This window comes from Erithacus rubecula, assembly GCF_903797595.1.
Source record: "Erithacus rubecula genome assembly, chromosome: 1".
NCBI lineage: Eukaryota > Metazoa > Chordata > Aves > Passeriformes > Muscicapidae > Erithacus > Erithacus rubecula.
The window spans coordinates 104,292,068-104,318,491 of record NC_136658.1 but is presented as its reverse complement, the minus strand read 5'-3'; the positions used below and the strand labels follow the sequence as shown (position 1 = coordinate 104,318,491).

The following is a 26,424-nucleotide window of genomic DNA, read 5'->3' as shown; positions in this document are numbered from 1 at the left end:
CTGTTTAAAAATAGACATCTCAGCCTTAATACTCAGAGTATTGACTAGAGTCACAAATATACTGCTATGTTAAACAACTTCACCTTATTGCCAGCTGCTACTCTGCATTTAAAGAAGCTCAGGGCATACTAAGTGCTTTCCTCTATTTTCCCAAGCTACAAGCTGTTACAGATAAAATATGGAGTACTGGATGTGTCTGCATAATGATCCCTGTTACACACTTCAAATTGCAAACCACGTCTGCAGTGACTACTGCATAGAGTGGACATAGCTGAACTGATTTTAATGAAGATGTTTTGCTAATGGAGGGAGTCACAGCAAGGCAGAATCAAGCTGTGTGTGTGCTAGTGGAGCCTGTTTTGTATCCTGTGCTGGGCTTTATGCTGCCTCTGGTGCACTGCTGCTGTAATTCAAACCTCTTCATCTAAAGCCAGACCACTGTGACTGTGACTGTACTGCTTATAAGCAAACACACATGCTCAGCTTCCAGCAAAGATGAGGTGCCTGTTACTCAGAGCCAGACAGCTTGGAGGAGATAAAAAAGCCACAGTAAATGAGATACACTTCCCCTCCTGCCCACTCCCTCTTTTATAGTATGTGCTTATGCAATCACACAGGTGAAGTACTGCTAGAAGTATTTTGCCATGACAGTAACACTAAATTAAATGAGAGACTTTACAATACCTGCTGATCACCAGAACCCCTGAAGATATTTCCTCTTTGCATCTCACCCCAGTTTTTACAAATTATGTTATATTGATGTAGGCTTTACTCCTGCATGGATGTTCTGCAGTTTCACTCTGCATTTGGAACACGACTCTGAGTAAAGCCACACATAAAAACCAATGTATTTAGAAAGTCAAGCCCTTCTCCCTTATGAAACCTCTTTGGCAAACTAGAAATTGCTGCTGTAGTACCATAAAACTTGCCTGTGCTATTATCATGGAAAGATCCCAGCTAAACAAGTAATACCAATTTTACATTCTATTTTCTCACCCTCATATTACTTTTACAGGATTTCATTCTGTTCTTATCCATGGCTGCAGTGTATCAGGGTAGGCAATCCAGGATAAAAATAAGTATGCTCAGTGATTTGACCCTGCTGGATGTGTGGAGAAGACTGAGCTAACTAATTAGGGACATTTGTGTCTGCCTCTGCCTGGACTTGCTTCCAGTGAGACTGAAACTCTGACACCATTATAGATTAATTCTGAAATGTTTGACCACAACTGTCATAACAGCCCTCAATTAAAACAAGCTTTTGAATAATGAATCAATAATCTGTCAAATTTTAAAATCAAATGCCAGGGACTAATCAAAGCTTTAGCCCTTTGGGAAACAGTGCTATCCAATAAATGAAAAACTGGGCAAACTTGGATCTTCTGGCTCTCAAACTGGGCTTAAAGCAGATGCTGGGCCAGTTATCTTTCTTACTCCCATGCTGGTTGTTGCTGTCATGGTTATTGATACAGTATATTTTAGAGGATCAGGGCAGGTCATAGTTGGGATTTCTAATTGTTAGAATAATAAAGATTACAATGGTGATGAATTTGAAAATTGTAATAATTTGAGGTCTTGGGGTAACACAGCCAGCAGAAGTTGAGAATATATTGCAGCCCTTTTCAAGTTGGGCAACATTATTTGTTATGCTGTTTAAAAAGAAATCACCAATGTACTTCTTATGCCAACCATTGCTTTCTCAAAAAGAAAATTCCCCCCAGAGCAGTGACATAAAAAGCTAGTGGCATATGGATCCACTCTAATTACCAGCCTGGCCATCCTGCAGTCAGCTACAAGTGAGCTGATTTGGCCAGTGACATTAATATCAATTGAATCAATGTCAATACCCAGGCTGTCTCTGGAATACAAACTGTGTGATGCTGCCCTCCAGCCACGCTGAGCAGAGCAGAGCTGAGCACAGCTCCTGCCCAGGACACTGACAGGCACTGGCTGGACTCAGCACAAGGCTGTCCCTGCACAGGCTGGGCAGTAAAGGGGCTCAGTGTGTGCTCACAAACTCACAGTCCACAAAGGCCAAATCCCCAAATCCCCCAAATCAGGGTTCTGTATATGTTTGCAGACATTTTGAGTGGGTTATGGCTCAAGCACACTCAATTCTACACCACTTTTAAGAAGGAAGGTAGTGTATATATATGTTAAGAAAAATGTTTATCATGGCATAATAGAGGGGATTAACCCTGAGCACAATATTAAAGGACAGAGCCAGCTTAGACTTCAAACATGTGAGAGGATCCAGGAAGAAAGCACTGGGCAGGAGGATGCTGGACCTGAGGAATCCCATCCCAATATTCATAGCAAGAGCACACTGCATAATCTGAAAATAACACCCTGAACATTTCCAGGATGAGAATTTGCCCTGAATACAGAATGAGAATTGACAGCCCTGAAAATAAACCAGATGCATTGTTTGGTGGATAGAACGGACTATACTAAAATAACAGTGAAATAAAACAACAGTAAAAGGCACCTGTGAAAAGGGAAACAGAAGCTATAAGAAAGAAAATGTTTTTCCAAAACAAACCATGCAATTATGTGGTTTCAGACCAAAGAGAAAGTACTTGAGGAGAGTTCAAGAAGGCACTCAAAAAAATTAATAGGATATAGAAAATGGAAGAAGAAAAATATGCTAAGCATGAAGAAGGCCAGAGTGCATGTAGAGCTCCACTGGAAAAAAGAGAAGGAGAAAAAAAAGAAAACAAAAAAAGACACATTTCGGGTATGTACTGACAGCAGGGAGAAACAGATCCAAGTAGGAAAATATTAATGGGTATAGGGAAGAGACATTTTTTAAAGAGAAATAAGCTGAAAAAATCTTTAGTTACATTTAAATATTAGGCTAGCAGTCTGTGCCACTACTGTAGTTTGCATATACATATAAATCCTACATATAATTGCCTTTGCACTGCACAGAAACAGTCTAAATGTTATATATGGACTTTCAACTCACTTAAAGAATCAGTGGCATCATTCCATATCCCTGTATTAATCTTCTTGTAGGCAGCACTTGGATGACATCTTGCTGAGAATGGCATGAGAAGCTTGATTTGGGTAAGCAGCACCTAGACCCTGTGGCTCACAGCTCTTCAAGAGTTAATCTCACCTCTGTGTCCTGGTAAAGTTCACTGCATGATTAAGATGTTTTATTACATGCCACTCCAGCCTTCTCCAACTCACTGTACAGTGCCAAGAGGAAGACAAGGGAGCAGAGGAGCAGGTCAGAAAGGGAGAGTTCAGGCAGTGCCTCAGGGGCTGCTGAGAACTCCCCTGCCTGCCCCTCTCTCCTGGATAAGAAAGCAGGTATAGAAAGTGAGTCAGCAACCAGCAGTGCAACCTGCCCTTGGCATAACAGGGTGGCCACCCAGCTGCCCTATAAAGATCTCACAAATGAGCTAAGGAACATGTTGGGAAGAGTCATGGAGAGATGGCCAGATGGAGGAAATGGTGCTCTGTCTATTGGGCTGAGTGTGAAAATGCTGCAAATTTTAAAAACCTTCCATATCTGTCTGAAAGCTGAGCCATTCCTGTGATCTCTGTGAGTGCTCACTTTGCCATGACAGCTCTCCATGTCAAATACTGTTTGAGCACCAACTGCTCTGGACCTGTTTCTCCATCACCAAAGACATCCTCCCTGGTGTTTGGTGCTGCAAGGACAGCCACAGCTGTTGGTGCTGCCCTTGGTATTCTAGCCAGGGAAGAGAGCAGCCTGTGGGCTCATTCAGTGGAGCCTCTGGAGCAGCTGCCCTACAGGAGGAGGAGCAGAGGGTGATGAGCAGGGCATGTTCTCACCCTGCTGTGTTCCATAGGCTTCCCCCTAAGGTCAGTGCAGAAAGAGGTGCATCTGCAGAAGGTGACTGAGATGCTCATTGATCACTTTTCATTAACTGGAGGTGGAGTAGAGGGCAACAGCACTGAGAGCCTGGGTGCTGGAGTCAGTGACCTGGATAAAACCAGGCTTAGGGGCAGAGATATCCATGGTTGTGTGGGCTGGGAATCAGATTGTTCCTGAAGAGTGCTACTCATAACTGATAAAATGCTAATTAATAAGGTGTTTGCAAGACAGAACACTGCACAAAACACAACCAGAAGTTTCTCCTGACTTATATTTGCACACAGTGTTTACAACAAAATGATGACATTCTCATTACAGCTTACTGTCTAATGCAATTTGAGCATTGAAGCTGGCTCAATGTGATCTCACAAATCTCCCTTATCCTGAGGTCTGTAACCATTTTAGTCTGATGTTCATCAGTTTTTGCTGGTCTCTTCACTGTGAATATAAAAAATTTACAAAAAAATACTTAAAATAAAAAGGTGATTTTCACCAAACACATAAGTTTTTCAGTATTTAAGGTTTAAAGCATGACTCATTTAATACTACTCTCACTAGATCTTTCCCACACACTGAATGTCCCATAGCAAAGTCCCCAACAGCTGAGAAACATATTTGAATGAATCAGGAAATTATTCTGCCCTACCGTTTTCAAGCAGTGTGGTTTTTATTCATTCAGAAAATAAACAAGGTCACAGGAGTTCATCATAGCTGTCAACCAGCCCTGCAGTATAATAATATTTTTTATAAGCTAGATCCTCAACCAATTGTAAAACTACATAGTTCTTCTGTTCACAGATAAACATCTGGTATTCTGTGTGTAAAATGTTATCCTGCTCTCAGATCCACTATTACATTAGATAAAAATAAAAAATACAATCTTTTTAACTGTTCTTTATGTGAGCAAAAGTTTAAACTGGTTGAAGTGCCTGAATACTAAGCATTTGGACTGGCAACATTAAATGACTTTTCAAAACAAATTTGTTCAACCAATTTCCTAATATATAAATAGTGATTCCTTTTAATTCATAGATTAGGGAGGAATGAAGAGCAAACTGCTGAGTGTTTTTAAGTCAGTGGACAAACTTCTGCTAGCTTTGCCTGAGCCACATCTTCATCTTTGTCTTAATATGTACAGCCCTCTGTACATTCTTTGAGTAGCAGACCAATCCCAATGAAATACTTAATTTTATGCTTAACTTCAGTCCCACTACAGCTGATAGGACTATGTAATTGTTTGAAATTAAACAGATCCTTAATTATATTGCTGGATGACGATCTTTAAACAACAAGTGCCATATAATTAACACTTTGAAAAACCTAGAGATAAATAAATGGTTTTGAAGCTGACTTCCCCAAATACTTATTAAGAATTAGCAAAAACAAATTGTTTATATTTTTACCTGAAGAGTTAGGTAATCAGCTAAAATCTGAAGAGGATGGTATAAATCAGACAATCCATTGATTATTGGGATGGTGGCTTCTTTTGCCATTAGGTCCAGATCATTATGGCTATAAACTCGAGCCAAGATTGCATTTGTCATGCTGGACAGCACCCTAGAGATGGCAGAAAATACTCAAGTCAAACATAATAAATACACCCCTATTGCACTCTTCACCACGCAACACATAAATATTAATGAGAAATGGTAATGAATCAATATTTCTCAGCTATCTGAATAATTTATCATGCCTGCAGAACAGACTCAAATGTTGTCATTTAACAAGCTGCTAATAAGTAAGAAGTTTCACTTTCTAACACTACTATAGTAAGTAATTGAAAACTGCTGCTCTATTTTATATTCTTTTCTCTTTAGCATTTCACAGTAGATGGAACATCAATATATGTTAAGCTCTCTGAACTAAGATAAGAGATTGTGTGATAGGGTAACAGTTGAAGAATTTGATAACCTCAGAAGAGATAAGGTGTATGATTGTTTTCAGTCTTTTAACAAAGAACAAATGTAGCATTGACGGAATTATAGACTCTGTGTGGTAGCCTGACATTGTGAGGGTCAGCAAGGCAGATCTGTCTTAGATTGCCACAATTGTTTACTGATCTTAATAAACACAGAAACAGGACAGGCAGGGGTTGTTGGTCTGCTTTCTCCTCCCTACACACCTGTGTATTGACTCCCATGGTATCAGCATTCAACTAATGCCCCAATTTCAAACTCAGTGCAAGGGGAGGTACTGCAGGAGCCCCTGTACCACTCTGGCATTAACCTCATTTGCTGAAGTGTGAAAGACACAGAGATTAGCATAGTGGATTAGCATAGTATACTCTGAATTTTTTAGATAAATTAAATATGGATTGGAGCTCTTAATTTCTCTGCATTTCTGTGTTTTAATCAGGCCCTGAAGCCTGACTTTGAAGTAACATTTTGTGTGTTTTCACGTTATCTGAAATAAGACCTTAAAACAAAACAAGGGAGGACTGAATTAGAAATATGTGGAAAAAAAATCCTTGCAGTATCTGCATTCCTGATTAACCATGACAAATTCTTGCATCTCCTTTTGTGGAAATAAGGCTGTTAATACCATCATCAGCAAGGTCTCCTGGCAAAGTCAGTAACCAGTATTTTCTACTGACACCAGACATTCCTCACACAAGCAAAGCTCTTATAAAATGTTACAAGATTGCCTGTAGAGCTCTCTCTGCAGAAAACACTGTCAATAGCACCTACAAATGAAAAGGAGGAACTGAGCAAGGTATTTACTGATTTCAAAGTACTGGAACAATTACTTTTGGTGCCATTATTTCTTCTTAGCTCACCAGTTCTTTCTCTGGGGGAAACCTGTTCTGGTCATCAGGGATGTGATGCATGGTTCCTTTTTTTACCCATCTCACTGGCTAATTCACCCCAAACAAGGCACAGCCAGTCCCCATCAGTCAAGGGAAAGGGGCAATCACACTGGGAAATTGCTCATTTTCCTTACAGCACTTTTTTCCTTTAGGATGTCAGGACAGCTGATTTCTATTTGACACAGCTGATCAAGAAATTAAAGAAGATGGTTCCTCCATAGGGTATGCCATTAGGGAAAATTCAGTCATAATCACCAGCTAGTGAAAACTGCTGGACTTTCATCTTTAGTCTGTTGAAAGAAGATATCAGGCTCATTAGACACCTACCAGCAGGGCATCAGACAGTTCTCCTGCCAGCATTTCTAGATGTCATATTTTACAGTAGGAAAATCAGCTGTAAACTGGCTTTTTTCTTTCTGAAATCAAAATAAAACTAAACTTGGGAAGGGGGGAGCAAACACAAATAGCCCTTATCTAGAGGTCTCTGATTACAGGGGAATTATTAAGTGTCCAGTAACTGTATCAGTTTAAAGGAAACCATGGACTAAAATTGCATAGAAAAAAAAGGTCTTGAATATGTGAGTCTTATCAAAAGTGGTGTTTTGGAAGCTGAGGGGCTGTGAGCACAGGTTCATCAGGTGACTACATTTCAGGTTCTTATTTTATCAACCACTAGGTTTTTCTCTCTCTTCATTCTTTTCCAAAACTGTGAAACTTTGAACTTCCAAATCCCAAAGCCTGGAAATGTGTTATATTGGAACACTGAGTTCATTGGAATGCTACATATCTCTCTTTTTGAAGTAATTTTTATTTCTACAGAGAAAACCTGAATTTGTTTTTCCTCAACTGTGTCCTCTGAGGAATCCAAAATGAAACACAGAAAATGCCTTTTTGGTGTGGCAGACGTCTGAATTTGAAAATGGGGCATTTGCATGTATTTTGTATAGAATACTGCTATGTAAGCTAATTTTGCTTTTGTTTTGAAGGTTTATATCCATTCAAAAGCTTCAAACTTCTGACAAGACCACTTTCACTCATGGTCCCACAGGGACAGGCAGTGGATGTGTTCTCAGCAAAGTAAACCTGTTCCCCATAAAGGCAGAGATTAATGCCCTAAAATTTCCAGTGGACTGGTAAAATCACCCTCTGAGTTCTTCAAGGCTGCCACTGAACCTGATGGCCACTGAGCTTTAGTGATGCCAAGTGGAACTGCTCTACAGTGGCAAATACAGAGTACTTCTATTTCATTCCAGGTAATATATCAGACATGTTAAACAGCTCTGAAAGGCTTAGAGCTCCTTAATGGGTGGTAACTTTTTGCCACTGTGTCAGTGTAAATGTAAATGTCTTGTGAAGCATGGAGGAACTGATTTATGAGCAGGTAATAAGTCACTAAAAATATATTCACAGCAGCAGTGCTTTCAACCCTTACCTGCAGCACTTCTAATAAAAACTGTGATTTTTATGGATCTGTGCCCCTTTCACTTCAAGTCTCAATCTCAAGTACTTCAAAGGCCTTCAGAGCCCCAGACACATGGCTGTAAATATTTGAAATACCCTCTGGGTCTACTACAGGCATTCTGTTTTTGTTCTTACATTAATTGAATGAGGTTGGGATGTCATCTTTCATTCACAAGAAGCACCAAGGAATTAACACTCCAGTTGTTCTTTTGGGTAAACTGCTCAGCACTGATTATGCAGTCAGTAGTATTTCTGCTAATGAGAGCAGGAGTGCAGCAGAGCACGTGGGACTCTGTAAGGATTTGGGAAAAACCCCTGCCCACTGTAACAGGTGAGAGCTGTGATTCAGCAGAGGAGCAAAATCCCCAGGGAAGAGTCATAAATAGGGACTTGTGCTGGAAGAGCAAGAAGTGACAAAGAAAAGGGTTTGAAGGTTTGCTTGGGAAGTGGCTATTGAAGGAACTTTATCCACAGAATGGGGATGCCTGCAGAACAGCTGGAAGATTTATGGCCTTGTTTCTTGTTGTTTATTGTCTGCCTTTTTAATTTTTTGATTCTGCAAAAAAAGGCCATTAAGGACACTGTAAACAATACAAAATATTTAATGTCCCTTTACTGTCACATTCGGGAAGAAGAAATGAAAACCAGCCTATATTAAGCATATCTGGATTTGTGTCAGATTTGCTCAGGGCTGGCATCTGAATGGCTCCAGGTGACAGTCCTGCATGGCTGGTGGGACAGTGCTTGCAGAGATTATTGCAGGGAAGCTCTTTGGAAGGACCCTGACTTCATCCTCCCCCTTCCTGAAGCTGCTGGGGCTCAGCCAGCTTTGCAGTAGTGCAGATGAGGGCTGCAGGGTGATCAGAGGGAAGGAGCACCTTGCCTGCAAGGAAAGGCTGAGAGAACTGGCATTATTCAGCCTGAAAAGAGAAGGCTCCAGACTGACCTAATTGCAGCCCTCCACTACCTGAACAAAACCTACACAAAAGATGGAGAGGAACTGTGGTAAAAAGTCTTAGCTGAAAACCATAAAACAACATTGCTAGAAGAGTTAAAAAGATTGTTGCTTACCTTATCGTTCTATCCACTCATTCGTTTGTTGGTTCTTTGATCAAGTTGTTATGTTCTTTTCCCCAGTTAAATGTAGTCCCTATGTAATTCAAACCCTGGTTTATTGTATTTCCCCTATCCCAGTTACTTCCTCCTTCCGCCCTTCCCCTTACCTCATTTCCGGCCTTACCATTTCCGCCCTTTCCCTTACCTCATTTCCGGCCTGCTGCTGCCTGCCTATCAAGTTAGCCACACCCTATATGTAAATCTCCAGAAGTTTCCCAGTACCACCATTACTGGAAGTTGTTGTTGAAGAAAAGATTCACAAAAATAGTCAACCAACACCAAACCCAAGTTCACAGATCATCTCAACTAACAAGCCAAGTCACCTGCAATATGTCCTTTGTAACTGTTTAATCACCACAACCTTAAGGGCAGTTAAGAAGAATGACACCCCCAGACCAATGAGCCACTATTGAGATCTCGGACGTGTCCATGAGGCTGAGACTCCCATCCCTACGTTCGTCGGGATCGGCAGGACCTCCTCCCGGCGTTGCCTGGCAGCAGCAGCAGCAGGCGTAGGGCCTACTCCCTGTGACCCCCCATTAATAAAGAGCTGTTTAATAAAGGCCTTGGCCCTGCTACATTCATTACAACTTGGGGGCTCGTCCGGGATAGGCCACGCCCAGAAGAGGACGTCGGAGGGGGAGGCACCACCCCGAAGAGGCCCTCTGGGACAGCTGGCCACCCCGGACCCGGAGCTGCGCGGAACCAGGACAACGCCTGGAGCACCGGTAAGTAGACCGGTGGCGGGCACGGGAGGCGAGCGAGTGTGGTGTGGATGAGACGGGGGCTGGCAGCTCAGACCCCCGAAGCGAGTGTGGACCCCTGAGTACCGCGGTTCCGGACTCCCGCGAGGGGGCCGGCCGGGAAAAGGGGGAAGCGAGTGAGGCCTACCAAGGCCTACAGCGTGAAAGAGGCGCCTCCTTGGGGCCTAGGCCCAAGCTTGGGGAAGAAGGAGAACCTTCGCTAGGACCCAGCTTTCTGTCGGTTGGGGAAGGAGGGGAACCTTCGCTAGGACCCAGCTTTCTCTTGCTTGGGGAAGAAGGAGAACCTTCGCTAGGACCCAGCTTTCTCTTGCTTGGAGAAGAAGGAGAACCTTCGCTAGGACCCAGGTTTCTGTCGGTTGGGAAAGAGGAGAGAACCTCACTAGGACCCACCACTGTGTTTATTTTCAAAGAAGGGGGGGTGCAGGAAGGGGCAGCCGGCGCCCCGCTGGGACCGAGCCCCCCAGGGACGAGGGTTTAGGAAGGGGTATCCGGGCCCCGCTGGGACCTTACCTGACTCCCACCGGTGGAACTGAGAAGAGTAGAGGGAGGGGGCGACCGGGGCCCCGTTAGAGACCGGCTCTATCTCAGTTTAACTGTGGGCCAGGAAGGAGCATAGGGAGGGGGATATAGGTAAACCCCAGTAGTGACCAGCTCTTTCCTTTGCCCTGTTTTAGTTGCCCGTCATTAAATTTGCTTTGAAGTAGGGGCACCGTATATTTTTTTTTTTTTAAAGAAAGAAATTATACGTTAAGTTAGAAAGGGCCAAATTTTTTGTTGAGTGTGTCTTTGGTTGCCTGTCAGTTGTTTCCTTTCGAGTAGAGGCACAGTAAGTTTCTGTTAGGCCCGTTTGAAAAATCACTATGGGGTCTTGTATGAGTCAAAAGAGTAGAGCGAAAGAGAACAAAAATGTAAAGAACATCCCTCCTGATAGCCCTTTGGCGATAATGTTAAATAAGTGGGATACTTGTGAAGCTACTAAAAAGTTAGATAAAATAAAAATGATCCATTATTGTGTTGAAGTATGGCCAAAGTTAGATTTACCAGGAGCATGGCCATGGTTCGGTACCCAAGATCCATGGATGTGTACAATGCTGAATCAATATTTAAAGACTTGGGGAGGATCAAATGTGGAACAACTTGAATACGCAGCTTGTTGGAGAGGGAGTAGAGCAAAAGAAGAACCAATAAAGATATGTAAAGTAGTAGAGAAAAAGGGACAAAGGAACGAGGAAGAGAAAAATAAAAGTAAATGGGACCCCCTTGATTATCTTCCCCCTCTTCCCCCGCCTGTCAATAACCCCGATTACCCACTTCCTCCTCCTCCGACCGTCACTCCCCTTCAACCTCCTCTTCCTCCTCTTCCGTCCATTACTTCCTTCGAACCCCCTGCTGTTTCTCTACCCACCAATGCTTCCAATAACCTTCCTTCTGCTCCATTTGTCAATTCTCCTCCTACCTCCTCTCCACCCACCAACACCCCCACTTACTTTCCTTCTTCTGTTCCACTTGTCAATTCTCCTCCTCCTCCTCCTCAAGCATCTAGCATAACTCCCCTGTCACCACCTTCCCTTAGTACCCCTATTCCAAATCAGCTTTTTTTACCTATGTGCCCACTTCCCAACCTGCCTTCACCCCTAGTATCTCCACAAACCCCAATTCCTCCTGCCTTGGTTCAGGCCCCTCCACCAATAGGTGTCCCTTCACCTCCTTCCAATTGGGAACTGAGTCTATCTCCATCCAACAGTAGCTCTTCCTCCAGTAATCAACAGAACCCTGTACCGGCACAAGCAGAGGGACCATATTATAATACGAGGTCAAGGGCAGCAAAAGCAGAAAGGATGTTTCCACTCAGGGAAGTCCCTATGGGAGGAATAGAGGGCAGACTTGGGTTTGTAGACGCACCGTTGACGGCCTCAGAAGTGAGAGGATTTAAAAAAGAAATTGGGAATTTAGTGGAAGATCCCGTAGGCATTGCCGAACAGGTAGATCAGTTCTTAGGACCTAGCATTTATACTTGGAGAGAAATGAATTCAGTTATAAATATACTATTCAACCCAGAGGAAGCTAGGATGATTAGAGAAGCCGGCCTACGCATATGGGAGAGGGAAAACCGGCAAGGACCACCGGGTGACTATAAACTACCTCTCACAGACCCGGGATGGAACCCAAACCAAGAAGAGGGGAGGCGGAATATGATTGACTATCGAGCTTTAATAGTGAGAGGAATAAGAGAGTCTGTTCCTCGCCAAAGTAACACCAAATTGGCCTTTGGAGCAGTACAAGAAAAAGATGAAACCCCATCCGCGTGGTTAAATCGGTTAAGGAAGAACTTTCAGCTGTACTCTAGTATAGATCCTGATAGTCCGGATGGCCAAGCAGTATTAAGAGTACATTTTGTCACCAAATCTTGGCCTGACATCCGAAGGAAATTAGAAAAGATGGAAGACTGGCAGGAAAAAGGGATAAATGAACTACTTAAAGAGGCTCTAAGGGTGTATCTGAGAAGGGAAGAGGAGAAAGCGAAATCGAACGCCCGAGTGATGGTAGCGATAGCTAGAGAATGTATAAATGCAACTGGAAATAAGCTAGAGAAGCCATGTGGATCTAGAGAAGGAGAACCTAAGATTGCGCCAGGCGCAGGAGGTTCTAATGCCAACCCTTGGCAGAAGGTCGGAAAATTTCAGGGCAGATGTTATTACTGTGGTGAAGTGGGTCATCTCAAAAGGTACTGTAAAAAGATTGCCATCGATGAAGCAATTGAAAAAGAACAGGAAAATTTAGAAAAGATTCTGAGAGGGGAAGATTAGGGGTGTCAGGGGCTCTTCCCTTTAGGGGACCCAATGAAACATCTAGATGAGCCCTTGATAAACCTCAATGTTGGTCCCCAGAATTTAAGTTTTGAGTTCTTAGTTGACACGGGAGCTGATCGGTCCAGTTTGAAAGATCTTCCAGTAGGAGTCCATATTAGTAATCGAACGTGCGAAGTAATAGGAGCTGAAGGGACACCCTTCAAAGCACCAATAATTGAAGGAGTAGAGTTAAAAGGAAACTTTAAACAGTGTGTGGCAGAGATGATTTATTTACCACATTTAGAAAAGAATTTGTTAGGGAGAGATTTACAAGTTAAGTTAGGAATAGCAGTTATTCCAGAAAATGGGAGGATGTTTGTGCGTATTATGAAATTGACCGAAAAAGATATAAGTGAAATCAATCCCCAAGTATGGGCAGAAGAAGGGAAAACTGGCTTTTTAGACATAACGCCAATAAAAGTGCAAATGCAAGAAGGAACTACCCCAGTCAAGGTAAAACAGTACCCAATATCAGAAAAGGGTAGAGAAGGACTAGCCCCAATTATAGACCACCTTCTGGCGGAAGGTGTGTTAGAACCATGCATGTCCCCCCATAACACCCCAATTTTAGCAGTCAAAAAGGCAGAGGGAAAATATAGATTAGTCCAGGATTTGAGAGAAATTAATAAAAAAAATCATCGCTAGACATCCTGTGGTGTCTAACCCTTACACTCTGTTGAGTAAAATTCCCAGGGAACATGCATGGTTCACCACCATAGATTTGAAAGATGCCTTTTGGGCGTGTCCGCTAGCAGAAGAATGCCGTGACTGGTTTGCATTCGAGTGGGAGTACCCAGGAGGGAAGAGAAAACAACAATTAAGGTGGACCCGTCTACCTCAAGGATTTACTGAGTCCCCCAATCTTTTCGGACAGGCTCTAGAAGAACTATTAGACCAGTTCACCCCTGAAAATGAGACACGAATCCTCCAATATGTAGATGATTTGTTAATATCTGGAAAAGAACAACAGCTAGTTAGAACAACTAGTATAAAACTCCTTAACTTTCTGGGAGAAAAGGGTCTAAAAGTATCCCGGAACAAATTGCAGTTCGTTGAACCAGAAGTGACATACCTTGGTCATATAATTGGAAATGGATACAAAAAGTTAAGCCCCGAAAGAATTTCGGGCATACTAGCCATTTCGACCCCAAAAACTAAACATGACATTCGAAAACTTTTAGGCTTGTTTGGATACTGTAAATTATGGTTAGACAAATATACTCAAAGTGTAAAATTTCTTTATGAAAAATTAGTAAACCCTGAACCCATAAATTGGACTGCACAAGACGAAAAACAATTAGAAGAATTAAAAGAGAAATTATCTTCGGCCCCAGTCCTAAGTTTACCAGATCTCACAAAGGAGTTTGAACTATTCACGAACACTGAAAGGGGAGTAGCTTACGGTGTACTAACTCAGGAATGGGGGGGTTGTCGAAAGCCAATAGCTTACCTCTCTAAATTATTAGATCCAGTAGCAAAAGGATGGCCACTATGTCTCCAAGCAATTGCGGCTGCAGTAATTTTGATAGAGGACGCACAAAAACTGACATTTCAGGGAAAACTTAAAGTATATACTCCACATGATATTAAGACTATCCTCAGCCAAGGGGCCCAGCAATGGCTAACAGAAGCCAGAATACTAAAATATGAAATTATATTAATGAATGCAAGTAATTTAGAATTGGCCACCTCTAAAAGTATTAATCCGGCTCAATTTCTCTCAGGGGAACCCTTGCCAGAGCTAGAGCACAATTGCCTGGAGCTTATAAATTTCCAAACCAAAGTAAGGGAAGATCTACAAAGTACACCGTTGCCATATGGAGAAGTATTGTTTACCGATGGTTCATCTAGAGTAGTAGATGGAAAAAGGGTATCTGGGTATGCAGTAGTAAAAAGAGCAGAAGGAAAAGAGCTAGAAGTGATAGAAAAGGGGAAGCTACCATCCAATTGGTCTGCACAATGTTGTGAGATCTATGCGTTAAAAAGAGGTCTAGACTCATTAGAAGGAAAACCAGGAACCATTTACACTGATTCAAAATATGCATTTGGAATAGTCCACACATTTGGAAAAATCTGGGCAGAACGCGGGTATTTAAACTCAAAGGGGAAATATTTGGTACATAAAACCTTAATAAAATCCGTATTAGAATCCTTGTTCAAACCAACAGAAATTGCAGTTGTGCACATAAGAGGGCACCAAAAGGGAAATACCTTAGAAGAAAGAGGAAATCGGTATGCTGACAAAATAGCCAAAGAAGTCTCATTAAGTTCCGAAGGGCCTATAGAAGTCTTTAAATTAAATGAGATACCAGAGAAATCAGAAATTACAAAGCCCATTTTTAGTGAAGAAGAGTTAAAGATAATAAAAAAGTTAGAAATACATCAAGGAAATCAAGGAGAGTGGGTAATGAAAGATGGGCGCAAATTTTTAAACAAAAGTCTAGCCAGAAAGGTATTGGCAGAAATCCATGAACTGACCCACTGGGGTGTTCAAGGATTATGTGACCACTTCCTCAGAGAAAATTTTTGTATTGGGATATATAATCTGGCTAAATCAATAACTAAAGGGTGTTTAATCTGCCAAAAAGCTAATCAAAAAGTTATGCGAAAAATTGAATATGGGGGAAGGGAATTAGCATTAAGACCATTTCAAAGTGTTCAAATTGACTTCACCGAAATGCCCCCAGTTCAAAAATATAAACATTTATTAGTTATTGTGGACCATCTTACCCATTGGGTGGAGGCCTTCCCCACTATTAAAGAAACCTCAGAAGTGGTCATAAAAATAATCCTTGAACAAATTATTCCTAGATATGGATTAATTAATCACATCGATTCTGATAGAGGCCCACATTTTACGTCACATATATTACATCGAGTCATTGAAGCACTGGGAATGAAATGGAGGTTGCATACTCCATGGCATCCCCAAAGTTCCGGCCGAGTAGAAAGAATGAACAAAACCTTGAAAAATGTATTAACAAAATTAATTGAAGAGACCCAAATGAATTGGCTCAAATGCCTACCTCTTGCCCTATTACGCATTAGAACCAGACCGCGTGCAGACATAGGAGTTTCACCCTATGAAATGATGTTTGGGCTTCCCTTTTTAATTACCCCTTTTAGCTCTGCAAACTATCTAGAAGGAGAAGCTGCCACCCAAGAGTATTTAAGAATCATTGGAAGAACAATAGAGCAACTAAAGAAAAAAGGATACCTGCCCCAAACCTCTCCCTTAGATTCAAATGCTCATCAGATCAACCCTGGGGACTGGGTTCTTGTTAAATCCTTAAGTCACACATCTCTGTCTCCTAGGTATGAAGGCCCCTTCCTAGTCCTCCTAACTACACACACTGCTGTAAGAACAAAAGAAAAAGTTTGGACTCATATATCACAAATTAAAGGACCAATTCCACCTCCCCCTGGTGAATCGGACTCCACAGTATTTCAGCCAAAGGCACCTGAATGGACCATTACAAAAGGAACTACAGACCTCCAACTTAAGTTTAAGCGAAAAGAAAAAGACAGCTGAAAAGACTTAGACAGTTCCAATTTGAAAGCAAAGTGTTACTGTACGCAGTTTATGTTAACTCTAGTTGTTGTTATAACGTTGTTGTTGCACACCTGCAGTAGTCTTTCAAGTTCCCAGTAGTTCACTAAAGTTCTTGTTGTTACAAAATTGTTGTATCATACATCCTTCTCCGATTGTAAGTATCATTCAATCCTCTGTCGAAATCCTCAAATTAGAAGTTTGCCAAACCATAAAGACCAATTCCCCTACAGAACACTTTCTAAAAACACCTAAATTAGTATAAAAAGGGGATGAGAGAACTCTGGGAAAGTAAAATCTTACCTAAGGGGACCCCCACCTCCAAGAGGCAAGCCCGGGTGAGACTGAAAGCAGTTCATACCGGACTCTTGAGAGGAGTGTTGCTGGCCTTGCTAACAAATAACCTGATAAGCAGCGAAGAGGTTAAATGCAGCAAGTGTTACCATCGGATATATGATGGGGAGACCCAAGAGTCCCTAATAAGAATTCACACCAACGTGAATCCCAGCTGTTTCAATCATTCCCAGATCTCCACTTGTCAAGAAAGTGGAAAAACGTATTGGATTGCTAAGAATACTGCCACTTTTCGGCAGCGGTTGCTCGGAGAATGTCCTATAGGGGAAGCCTGGTTTTGCTTTGAACATGAGAATAATCAAGGAGAATTAATAGATTTGATCAAAGAAAAACAATTAGTAATAAATACCAAAAAGGAAAACGAATTGGAAATACCTTTAGGGAAAAATTTATTCATAGATTTAGTTGAAAGAATTAGTAAAGAATTAAATATAACCAATTGCTGGGTATGCGGTAATACACAAATGTCTGAGATTTGGCCATGGGAAGGGATCAGTTTAAGCCCATTGGAAATTCTAAAATGGAAGCAAACTAACCAAACATCTCAATTACCTAAGCAAAAACGAAAGAAAGAACAATGGAATTTAAAATATAAACCTATTGGAGAAGAATGTATTAAAAGAGTTGGAAACCCATATAGAACATTTGTAGGAACTATGCCCTGCAAAAGGTACCTAACTATAAAAAAGTCAATTATAAGGTGGATACCTAAGGAGCCAAACAAATATTGGACAATACACCAAAAGGAAAAAGGATGTGTTTATCACGAAGGATATGATTTACATGAATGTGCTGGAAAGAAAATAAATCCCTTTTGGGGATTAGAGGAATTATCCAAGTATTGGTCATGTCCCACCGAAACCAACCAAACCTTTTGGACAGCACCCGAGTATCTATTCTGGATATGCGGAGACACTGCATATACCAATCTTCCAGGAGATTGGGCCGGGAGCTGTACAATTGGGATTATAAAACCTTCATTCTTCCTACTTCCCAAAAATTCGGGGTCTAAATTAGGAATTCCCTTGTACGATGATTTGAAAAGGGCTAACCGAAAGAAAAGGAGTATGATTAATTTAAGAAGTACTCAAAAATGGAAGGGACAAGTGTGGACACCTGAACGCATCATGGAAGTATATGGGCCAGCTACGTGGGCACAGGATGGGTCGTGGGGATACCGTACTCCCATTTATATGCTGAACCGAATCATCAGACTCCAAGCAGTATTAGAAATAATATCTAATCGAACAGCCCTCGCATTAGACCACATTACCGAACAGTTAACTCAGACCCGAGCAGTGGTCTATCAAATTCGGCTTGCAGTAGATTATTTATTGGCCGATGAAGGAGGTATTTGTGGAAAATTTAATACATCCGAATGCTGCCTGGAAATTGATGATAAAAGCGAAGTAATACGAAACATATCTAAAGAAATCCGAAAAATAGCATATGTAGGAAACCAACAATGGACCCCTCTAATGGACACTAGCTGGTGGGATGACTTCTGGTCCCTAAAAAATAAATGGTGGAAAAAAGTAGTCTTTTTAGTTGCAAGTGCAGTCATAAGCTTTTTATTTTTACCATGCCTACTCCCATGCCTAATTAGGCTTATAAATACCACTATACAAACCAGTATAAGGAATATGACTGATCAAACGAGAGCTAAAATTTTGATGATCGGAACCCAAAACCCAGAACATGATTCAGCTAAAGAAATTTTAAACCAATTTCTAGAACTACAAAAATTATACCCCCAAGAAACCGAAAATTGTGATTTGATGCGGGTCAAAGACCCGATCAAAGAGAAAGAGGGGGGATTGTGGTAAAAAGTCTTAGCTGAAAACCATAAAACAACATTGCTAGAAGAGTTAAAAAGATTGTTGCTTACCTTATCGTTCTATCCACTCATTCGTTTGTTGGTTCTTTGATCAAGTTGTTATGTTCTTTTCCCCAGTTAAATGTAGTCCCTATGTAATTCAAACCCTGGTTTATTGTATTTCCCCTATCCCAGTTACTTCCTCCTTCCGCCCTTCCCCTTACCTCATTTCCGGCCTTACCATTTCCGCCCTTTCCCTTACCTCATTTCCGGCCTGCTGCTGCCTGCCTATCAAGTTAGCCACACCCTATATGTAAATCTCCAGAAGTTTCCCAGTACCACCATTACTGGAAGTTGTTGTTGAAGAAAAGATTCACAAAAATAGTCAACCAACACCAAACCCAAGTTCACAGATCATCTCAACTAACAAGCCAAGTCACCTGCAATATGTCCTTTGTAACTGTTTAATCACCACAACCTTAAGGGCAGTTAAGAAGAATGACACCCCCAGACCAATGAGCCACTATTGAGATCTCGGACGTGTCCATGAGGCTGAGACTCCCATCCCTACGTTCGTCGGGATCGGCAGGACCTCCTCCCGGCGTTGCCTGGCAGCAGCAGCAGCAGGCGTAGGGCCTACTCCCTGTGACCCCCCATTAATAAAGAGCTGTTTAATAAAGGCCTTGGCCCTGCTACATTCATTACAGGAACTATCTACAAGAGTGACAGGGCAAGGGGAATGGCTTCAAACTGAAAGAGGGTAGATTTAGATTGGATATTAGGAGGAAATTCTTTACCGTGAGGTTGTGAGGCCCTGGCACAGGTTGCCAGAGGAGCTGTGGATGCCCCATCCCTGGCTCTGTTCAAGGCCAGGCTGGATTGGACTCTGAACATCCTGATCTAATGGAAAATATCCCTGTCCATGATACAAAATGATATTTAAAGTTTCTTCCAACCCAAAACACTCTATGATACTATTGTTGTAGCTCACTTTGATTCTGACAGAGTTATGAAACTAGTAGAGTGAGAGTTAAATACTTTCAAACCTCAAGAGATGAAGATTTTTAATTTCTACTATCGACACCCATATGTCTTCCATTTCAATAGTAAAAACAAGGAAGGAAAATTTAATATGTTCAAGTGTTTGATCTTTTTTCTTAAATTTTCATTGGATTTCATCACAGAGAACAGCAACACAGTTCTCAAACAGTCTCTCCCACTGACAGAACTGTGGTATTCAGCAGAGGCAGTAGCACTCATCTGCCTGATTGCACATTTTGAATTGAGCCTGATGAGCTTGACACTGCATATCTTTCACCAGAACAAAAGGGACCACTCAGACAGTGCTAACCTTCCAGCAGCTGGGCCTGCCTGAACCCACCTCAGGCTGCAAAAGGGCTGCCTAGAAAGCAGGATAAAGCTAAGGCTGGATGAAGCTTCAGTAGTTGGAGTGGAAGGGAAAACAGCAGGAGCACCTGCAAAACATGAGCTCATGTTCTGCAACAGCAGAGGCAATCCACTGTAGAAAAGCTCTGAGCTCAGGTGCCCCCTGCCACAGCAGTGGGGACAGACTGCTGCCCATCCCTGCCTGTGGGACTGGGCAGGGCTGAGACCTTCCAGGAATGCCAGGAAGGGAAGGGAGCCACAGCCCACAGCAGTGGGGACACTGGGAAGGGGGTGCAGGAAATCTGAAACTGGCTGCAAAGTGTTGGTCCAGTTTTGTGCTGCTGAAATAGGGGTATCAGAAAGGCCCTCAGTGCCACCCTGTCACTGCAGGGATGCTACTACAGCAGGCTAAGGATCACCAGCAGCTGGTCTGACTGACATAAATTGTGTCTTTGCTTTCTGATTTTGCTCCAAGGGCAACAGAACCAGAAAGTTTGAGTCTTGTTAGAATATATGTGCTGTCATCAGTGGAGTTACAAGACTACTGAGGTTCATAAAACGGTTCCATAACCCTAATTAACACTCTGTATGCCAAAATAATTCTCAGTGTGGGAAGTGTAGGATAGCTTGAGAGGATGGAATGAAGGTTTACTGAGCTACAGATTCTTTGAGCTGATCTATAAATATTTAAGAAATTTGGACTACCTTCTGACATTTTCCAGAAAGAAAATATCAGCTTCCAAAATTCTGCAAGACAGCCCAATCAATTACCAAATGCAGTGATCAATCAAGTGACATTTTACCAACCTTGCTGTATCTGTGAGACTCTCACTAGTGCCCAGATGTATGTCTTGTGTTGTAAGGAAGGAAGGGTGTCCTCCAAGGAGAGCAAATCCTACAGTGAGGAAAAATTTAAAAGAAAAAAGAAATTAAACACCAGCACCTCATATTTACAGCCAAGATTCAAAATCTTCTTATTGACAAAAATAAAAGTAGAACTCAGCAGGAGACCCGAATGTTAAAATGATTAGCATTTGACACACCAAATCTCAAATAAATGTGCTTTGGGATAAATCCACTCAATGTATGCCTTACTGAAATCCTTAGCCATGAGTTCTGGTCTGTGATCACAGGAACAATCATTCTAGCTCCAAGGCTACAGATTGTCACAAGCATCATTGTAGCTCCTTGTTAAGAGCCAGGTAATCCATTCATCATGCTGCATTTATACTTGATGGGAAGTATTACATGCCAGAAGAGCCACCCAAGTCACCTGGTGTACTTCCACATCCTTGCAAGGATCAACATTGTCTTTCATGTAAAGACAGACAGAAAACCCTAAGCCTCCTCATCCACTGCAGCAAACTTGAATTTGGTCTCAAATGACCAAGTGCCTTAAAAATGATAATGTGAGAGAGAGAAAAGGGAAGGTCTCAGGTCCTGCCAGCATCCCTCTACCCTGCAGTAGTTAGGGATTTGCAAGGAGGTCCAAAGAACTGGATGGATTAGTTATGAAGAGTAAAATCCATTCCTGAGCAGGAAATCATGGAAGGACTTGAGCATAATTTAAGAATAGAAAACACTTTCAGGAACTTCTAAGGTGTCTGAACAGTGTTTTGGATGAAGACAAATTGCATGTTAAGGGCAACTCTCAGGTTCTCTGCTTCTTTATTTTAATTGCACCAGCAGTAAAAAGTTATCACAAGCAAGCATCCAACAGAGGCAGGGAAGAGAGCATCTTCTTTTCACCACATCTGACTCTCTCTGCCTTTGCCTGGTTTAAGTCTGAAGTCTCTTTCTACTGAATCCAAGTGAAAAGTCCCTCATGGACACACACTGGGAGGATGGTTCCTGATGGGGCTGTTTCATGAGCTGTCATAGCTGGTTTAGCACAACCCTAGCATGGGACACAGGGTCCCACAGCTGGGATGTACAAATGTAGGACTTGAACTGGGCTGTACATGGTCCTGAAAGGCATTTTCTGTGTGATAAGAACAGCTCCCTCCCAGTACAGGAATTTTCTGCAGGCAGATCCTACACTAGCATTTCTGATGGAGGAAATTTCCAGATGACCTTAGTATGGACAAACCAGCCTTGTTGAGACAACATTGTGGGGGCATGAGTCTTTTATTGTGACAAAAATCTAGAAAAAGCCCATCTTTATATTTATACTGCCAGGAAGAGAAAGGCTGTATACAGCACAGAAGAGCAGAGATCCCCCACTTTGTTTACCAAACTGTGATATGTTAGATATGCTGATGAATTCCATGCTGTTTGGAAAAAAAAATAAAAAGAGAGAGAAAAAAGAAGTGGAAAAGGAAGAAAAAACTAGAAGCAAAGGTCAAAAGCTGCTCAGGCTGGCTGTTTCCATTAGATGGCACTGCTGGCAGGTTCAGCACTGCAGCTTCAGCACGGTGGCTGTACAGGTCTGCCATAAATTAAAAACTTTGTCCTACAGCTACTATTTAAAAGAGGATTAAACCAGGATTGAACACTGAAACCTTTCACAGGTAAAACCAGCAGGTACAAGCAATAGGTCTGGGCCCCACAACTGGGCTCAGCACAGAGCAACCCTTATTAACTTCCACCTCCTGCTGGCAGCAGAGTTGAGGACAGGTTTTTTTTCTCTCCATCAGCTCAACTAGTCTCTAGAGTTTAAAAGAAAATGGATAAAAACAATACTGGAAAAGAATTGTCTTTGGACTGCTTCAATCTACTTAAATGTCAGCTTAAAAGTAATGGTGCTTCAGGTCCCACCTGAAGGGCAAATTTCTGCTCCCTCTAGCCAGTGTACACTCATTTCATTGAATGGGCCCTTTTCAATTGTTTGTTGTTTTCATTAAGGGCTACTCCAACTCTCAACAATATTGCAAGTCACACAGAGAAAACTTTTAAGAATGAAGCATCATTTATTCTACTATTACTTTTTTCATCTCCCCGCTGCAGTTCAGATACAAACATTATTTACAGGAAAATGTCTGCAAACTTCACATTACAACCTGTTTATTCAGTGCAAATTTTAAAGTCAAGACCTCAAGGATGAATTATTGTTGGCAGTAACTTTTCTTTTCCAAATTCTTGTGGATTTTTTTTTGACTCATATACAATTATGTCAGTGATTTATTCCTGCAAGTTCCACACAATACAGCAGCTCTGCATTTTAAGATTCTAAATGCATACATTCTAGTAAATGATTCACAGTCCAAGCAGGCTCCAATGGATATGTTCTGTTTTTCTATAAATGATGCCCAGGTAAAAAAAATGGGAATCTGAACATTTATTCAGAAATGCCAGATGTCAGGCACCCAGACAGAGCTGCCACCTGGAGTCTGTGTGCAGAGCAGAGCCCTGATGTGTTGGGCTTTCTGCTCATGAACTGGCCATCTGAGCAGGGCCTGGGAACATATTTCCATCCAAAACTTTCCATCTGGAAATATAGGAGCTCTGTGCTCTAGCTTTGTATACAGTTGCAGAGACAGAATAATTTTCAGATTCTTTCATCCAGACTACCAGTAGAAAGTGAAAAAAATGACAACTTTTGAAGTTATGCAGGCAGCAATTCAGCAAATAAACATTGCAGTGCTGTGTTAAACAGAGAGATCTAATCCTCTTTGCTGTCACAACCTGGTCATATCCAAAGCCACATGCTAAATATTTATAGGAACATGGTATCTTCAACAAACTACTAAATGTTCATACTGCAAATCCAGGATAGATTATTACCTCATGTCCACACTTCTCACCACTGTTAGTTTTCAAAATACAGAGTTTCATGCCTCATGCTGACATTATTGACCCCATTTTTGTAGACTCTTCAGACAGGACATGAGTGAAATCTTCATCCCAGGCTGCCCCTGCTGCATGGGGCAAGGGGGCAAAATGAATCCTGCAGTTCACAGGTAGGTTACTGTCAACTGTGAACTCTCCTGGGGCTGTCACCAGGAGACACACACAGTCGTCTTCTTAGGCTCAAAGGAAGGATCTTTTTTAGAATTTCAAGACATATGGATTTGCATTTATTAATTTCCTCATTGCCTGTCCAGACTTACAAAATAGAAAGTATTTTTCCATTTAGACTGATTACAAAGAAGTCTCCTAGACAGCAATTGCAGAATATTCCTAAAGCAGAAGCTAAAAACTGATAAGCAGTTTTATAAAGTTATTTTTAGGCTACCTTTTTAAATGGAGAGTAAACTAAGGCTGCATTTGGTGGGCACTCCATAATGAGGCCAAGCTACATAACACTTAGCCACTCCAACAGAAAACAGACCCTGTACCCCTGCCATGTCATAACATCCCCACTTCTTTAGTACACATGCTATATGCAATTATTCCTGTGGCTGTGTAGTAGTCTTCAGGCATGGCCATCATGTTCTTGTCACCCCACTGCATAGGAGGAGTGAGTTGGGAGTAATTCCACTAAAGCCAGTGGCACTGAACCCTGTAAGGCTGTTAAGATCTTGTCTATACCAGTGCACAGCAAAAGGTAGGCTGAGCTTTCCTACCTGCACTTCTTCCTCTCTATTTCTACCCTGTGAAATATTGTCTGCATTCAGTATCTGTGAAATCGTTGGATTTATTTATGACTTACTCACTAAAACATAACTGCAGCTGTATATTTTAAGAGCAACAGTGACAATCAGAATATTTTACACCAAAGCTATAGCAAAAACAGGGCATTTACTTTTGTGCAAAGCCTGAGGATGTTTATTTTACAAGTAATATATGACCATGTGAATAGTTCTGTTTTCAAAAAGTACACAAGGTTTTATGCAGAATGGGTATGGGGTTCTGGCTGTGAAGAGGTGACATTTTCTAGTGTAATAGCAGATATGTCACATTTTCCAATAAAATAGCCAGTGATAGAAATAAATCTACCAGGCTCACAGAACTGGAGTCACTTTGCCACTACTCTATGGAAGCTACTTCTAGTTATGCAGTAAACTTACAGCATCACTACTTATCTTAGAAATGGTAAAATTATATGGGTTTCAGAAATACATATTAGGACAAGATTAAAGAGGCAATGAATTATATCCCAAGGAGCATTATATTATTCAGCACAGTTGCAATGTTGTTAGAACAGAACAGGATGTTGGAAAACCTTAAATATAAACCGATCTATTACAATGCATCATAAATTAATGTTTTGATAATCTTCAGTTGATCTGGACAACAAGGAGAGAGGCAAAAAGGTCACCCCTTCTGTTAAAGAATGGCAAGAAGGAGGAGCCAGAGAGAACACAGGCTAAGCTGCCTCACCTCAATCCATGGGAACGTGATGAAGCACCTAAACTTGAAACCATTTCTAGGCAGATTGAGGAGAAGAAAATCCTCAGGAGTAGTCAGCATGGCTTCACCAAGAGGAAGGCATGCTTGAGCAGCCTGATCTGCCTCTGGTTCTATGACTGGGCTGGTAGATGAGGGGAGGGCAGTGGGTTTTGCCTGCCTGGACTTCACTGTGTGCACTGACAGTGCATCCCATGAGGTCCTGCTAGCCAAGCTGTGGATGCCTGGGTTGGATGAGCAGAGTGTGGAATGGGTTAAGAACTGCCCAAAAGGCCAGGCCTGAGAGTGGTGACCACCAGCACAAAGTCCAGTGGGAGGCCAGTGACAGCAGTGCCCTAAGGGTCCATTTGTGTCCAGTCCTGTTTAACACCGTGTCAAGGGTCTCAATGACCGAGTGTGGTTTCAGCAAATCTGCTGATGACATAAAACTGGAGGAGTGGCTGGTACATCATGGGGTCATGCTGCTGTCCAGAGGGATTTTGACAGGCTGGGAAAATATGGTTTGACAGGAGTGCCTTGAAGTTCAGCAAGGAGAGATGCAAATTCCTGCAGCTGAGGAAAAACAACCCCATGTACCAGGACATGATGGGAGCCCCCCCAGCTGACAAGAATCTTGGCAGAAAAGGACTTGGGAGTCCTGGTGGACAGCAAATTGAACATGGTCCAGCAGTGTGTCCACTTTTCCAGCAAGGGTGATGAATGCAACAGACAAATACTGCCAGGAGGTGGAGGAGGGTGATCCTTTATACAGCACTAACCAAACCTCGAGAGTCTGGATTTGGGGTCCTCAGTATGAGAAACATGGACATATTGGATACAGTTGGTATGTCTATATTAACAAAGGGTCACAAGGATGGCTGAGGGACTGAACCATATTTCATATGAGAAGAAAAGCTGAGAGCTGAAAGAGCACAGCCTTGAGAACAGAAGGCTCAGGGGGAATATTGCTAATGTATGTAATAAACACCTGAAGGGAAGGGGCAAAGAAGAGAGAGCCAGGTGTTTTTCAGTAGTGCAATGGGCACAAACTGGAAAGATCCCTCTGGATAGTAAATTCAATTTACTGAAAAGCTGATTGAGCAATGGCATAGGTTGCCACAGAAGATTGTGGAATCTTCATCCTTGGAGGTATTCAAAGGATTTCTGGACATGTTCCTGGACAACTGGCTCTAGAAGACCCTGC

The 26,424-nt window shown here is 42.0% G+C and overlaps 1 protein-coding gene across 1 annotated transcript in view; it reads right to left on the bottom strand.

The window, feature by feature from the left end:
- Positions 1-26,424, bottom strand: part of OTC (ornithine transcarbamylase) — a 38,446-nt gene that overhangs the window by 6,606 nt on the left and 5,416 nt on the right. Inside the window, exons 4-5 of the mRNA XM_079327259.1 lie at positions 20,760-20,847; positions 5,254-5,407 (exon numbers count right to left, since the gene is read on the bottom strand). Of these exons, the coding sequence (XP_079183385.1) occupies positions 5,254-5,407; positions 20,760-20,847 (242 nt within the window). The remainder of the gene's footprint in view (positions 1-5,253; positions 5,408-20,759; positions 20,848-26,424) is intronic.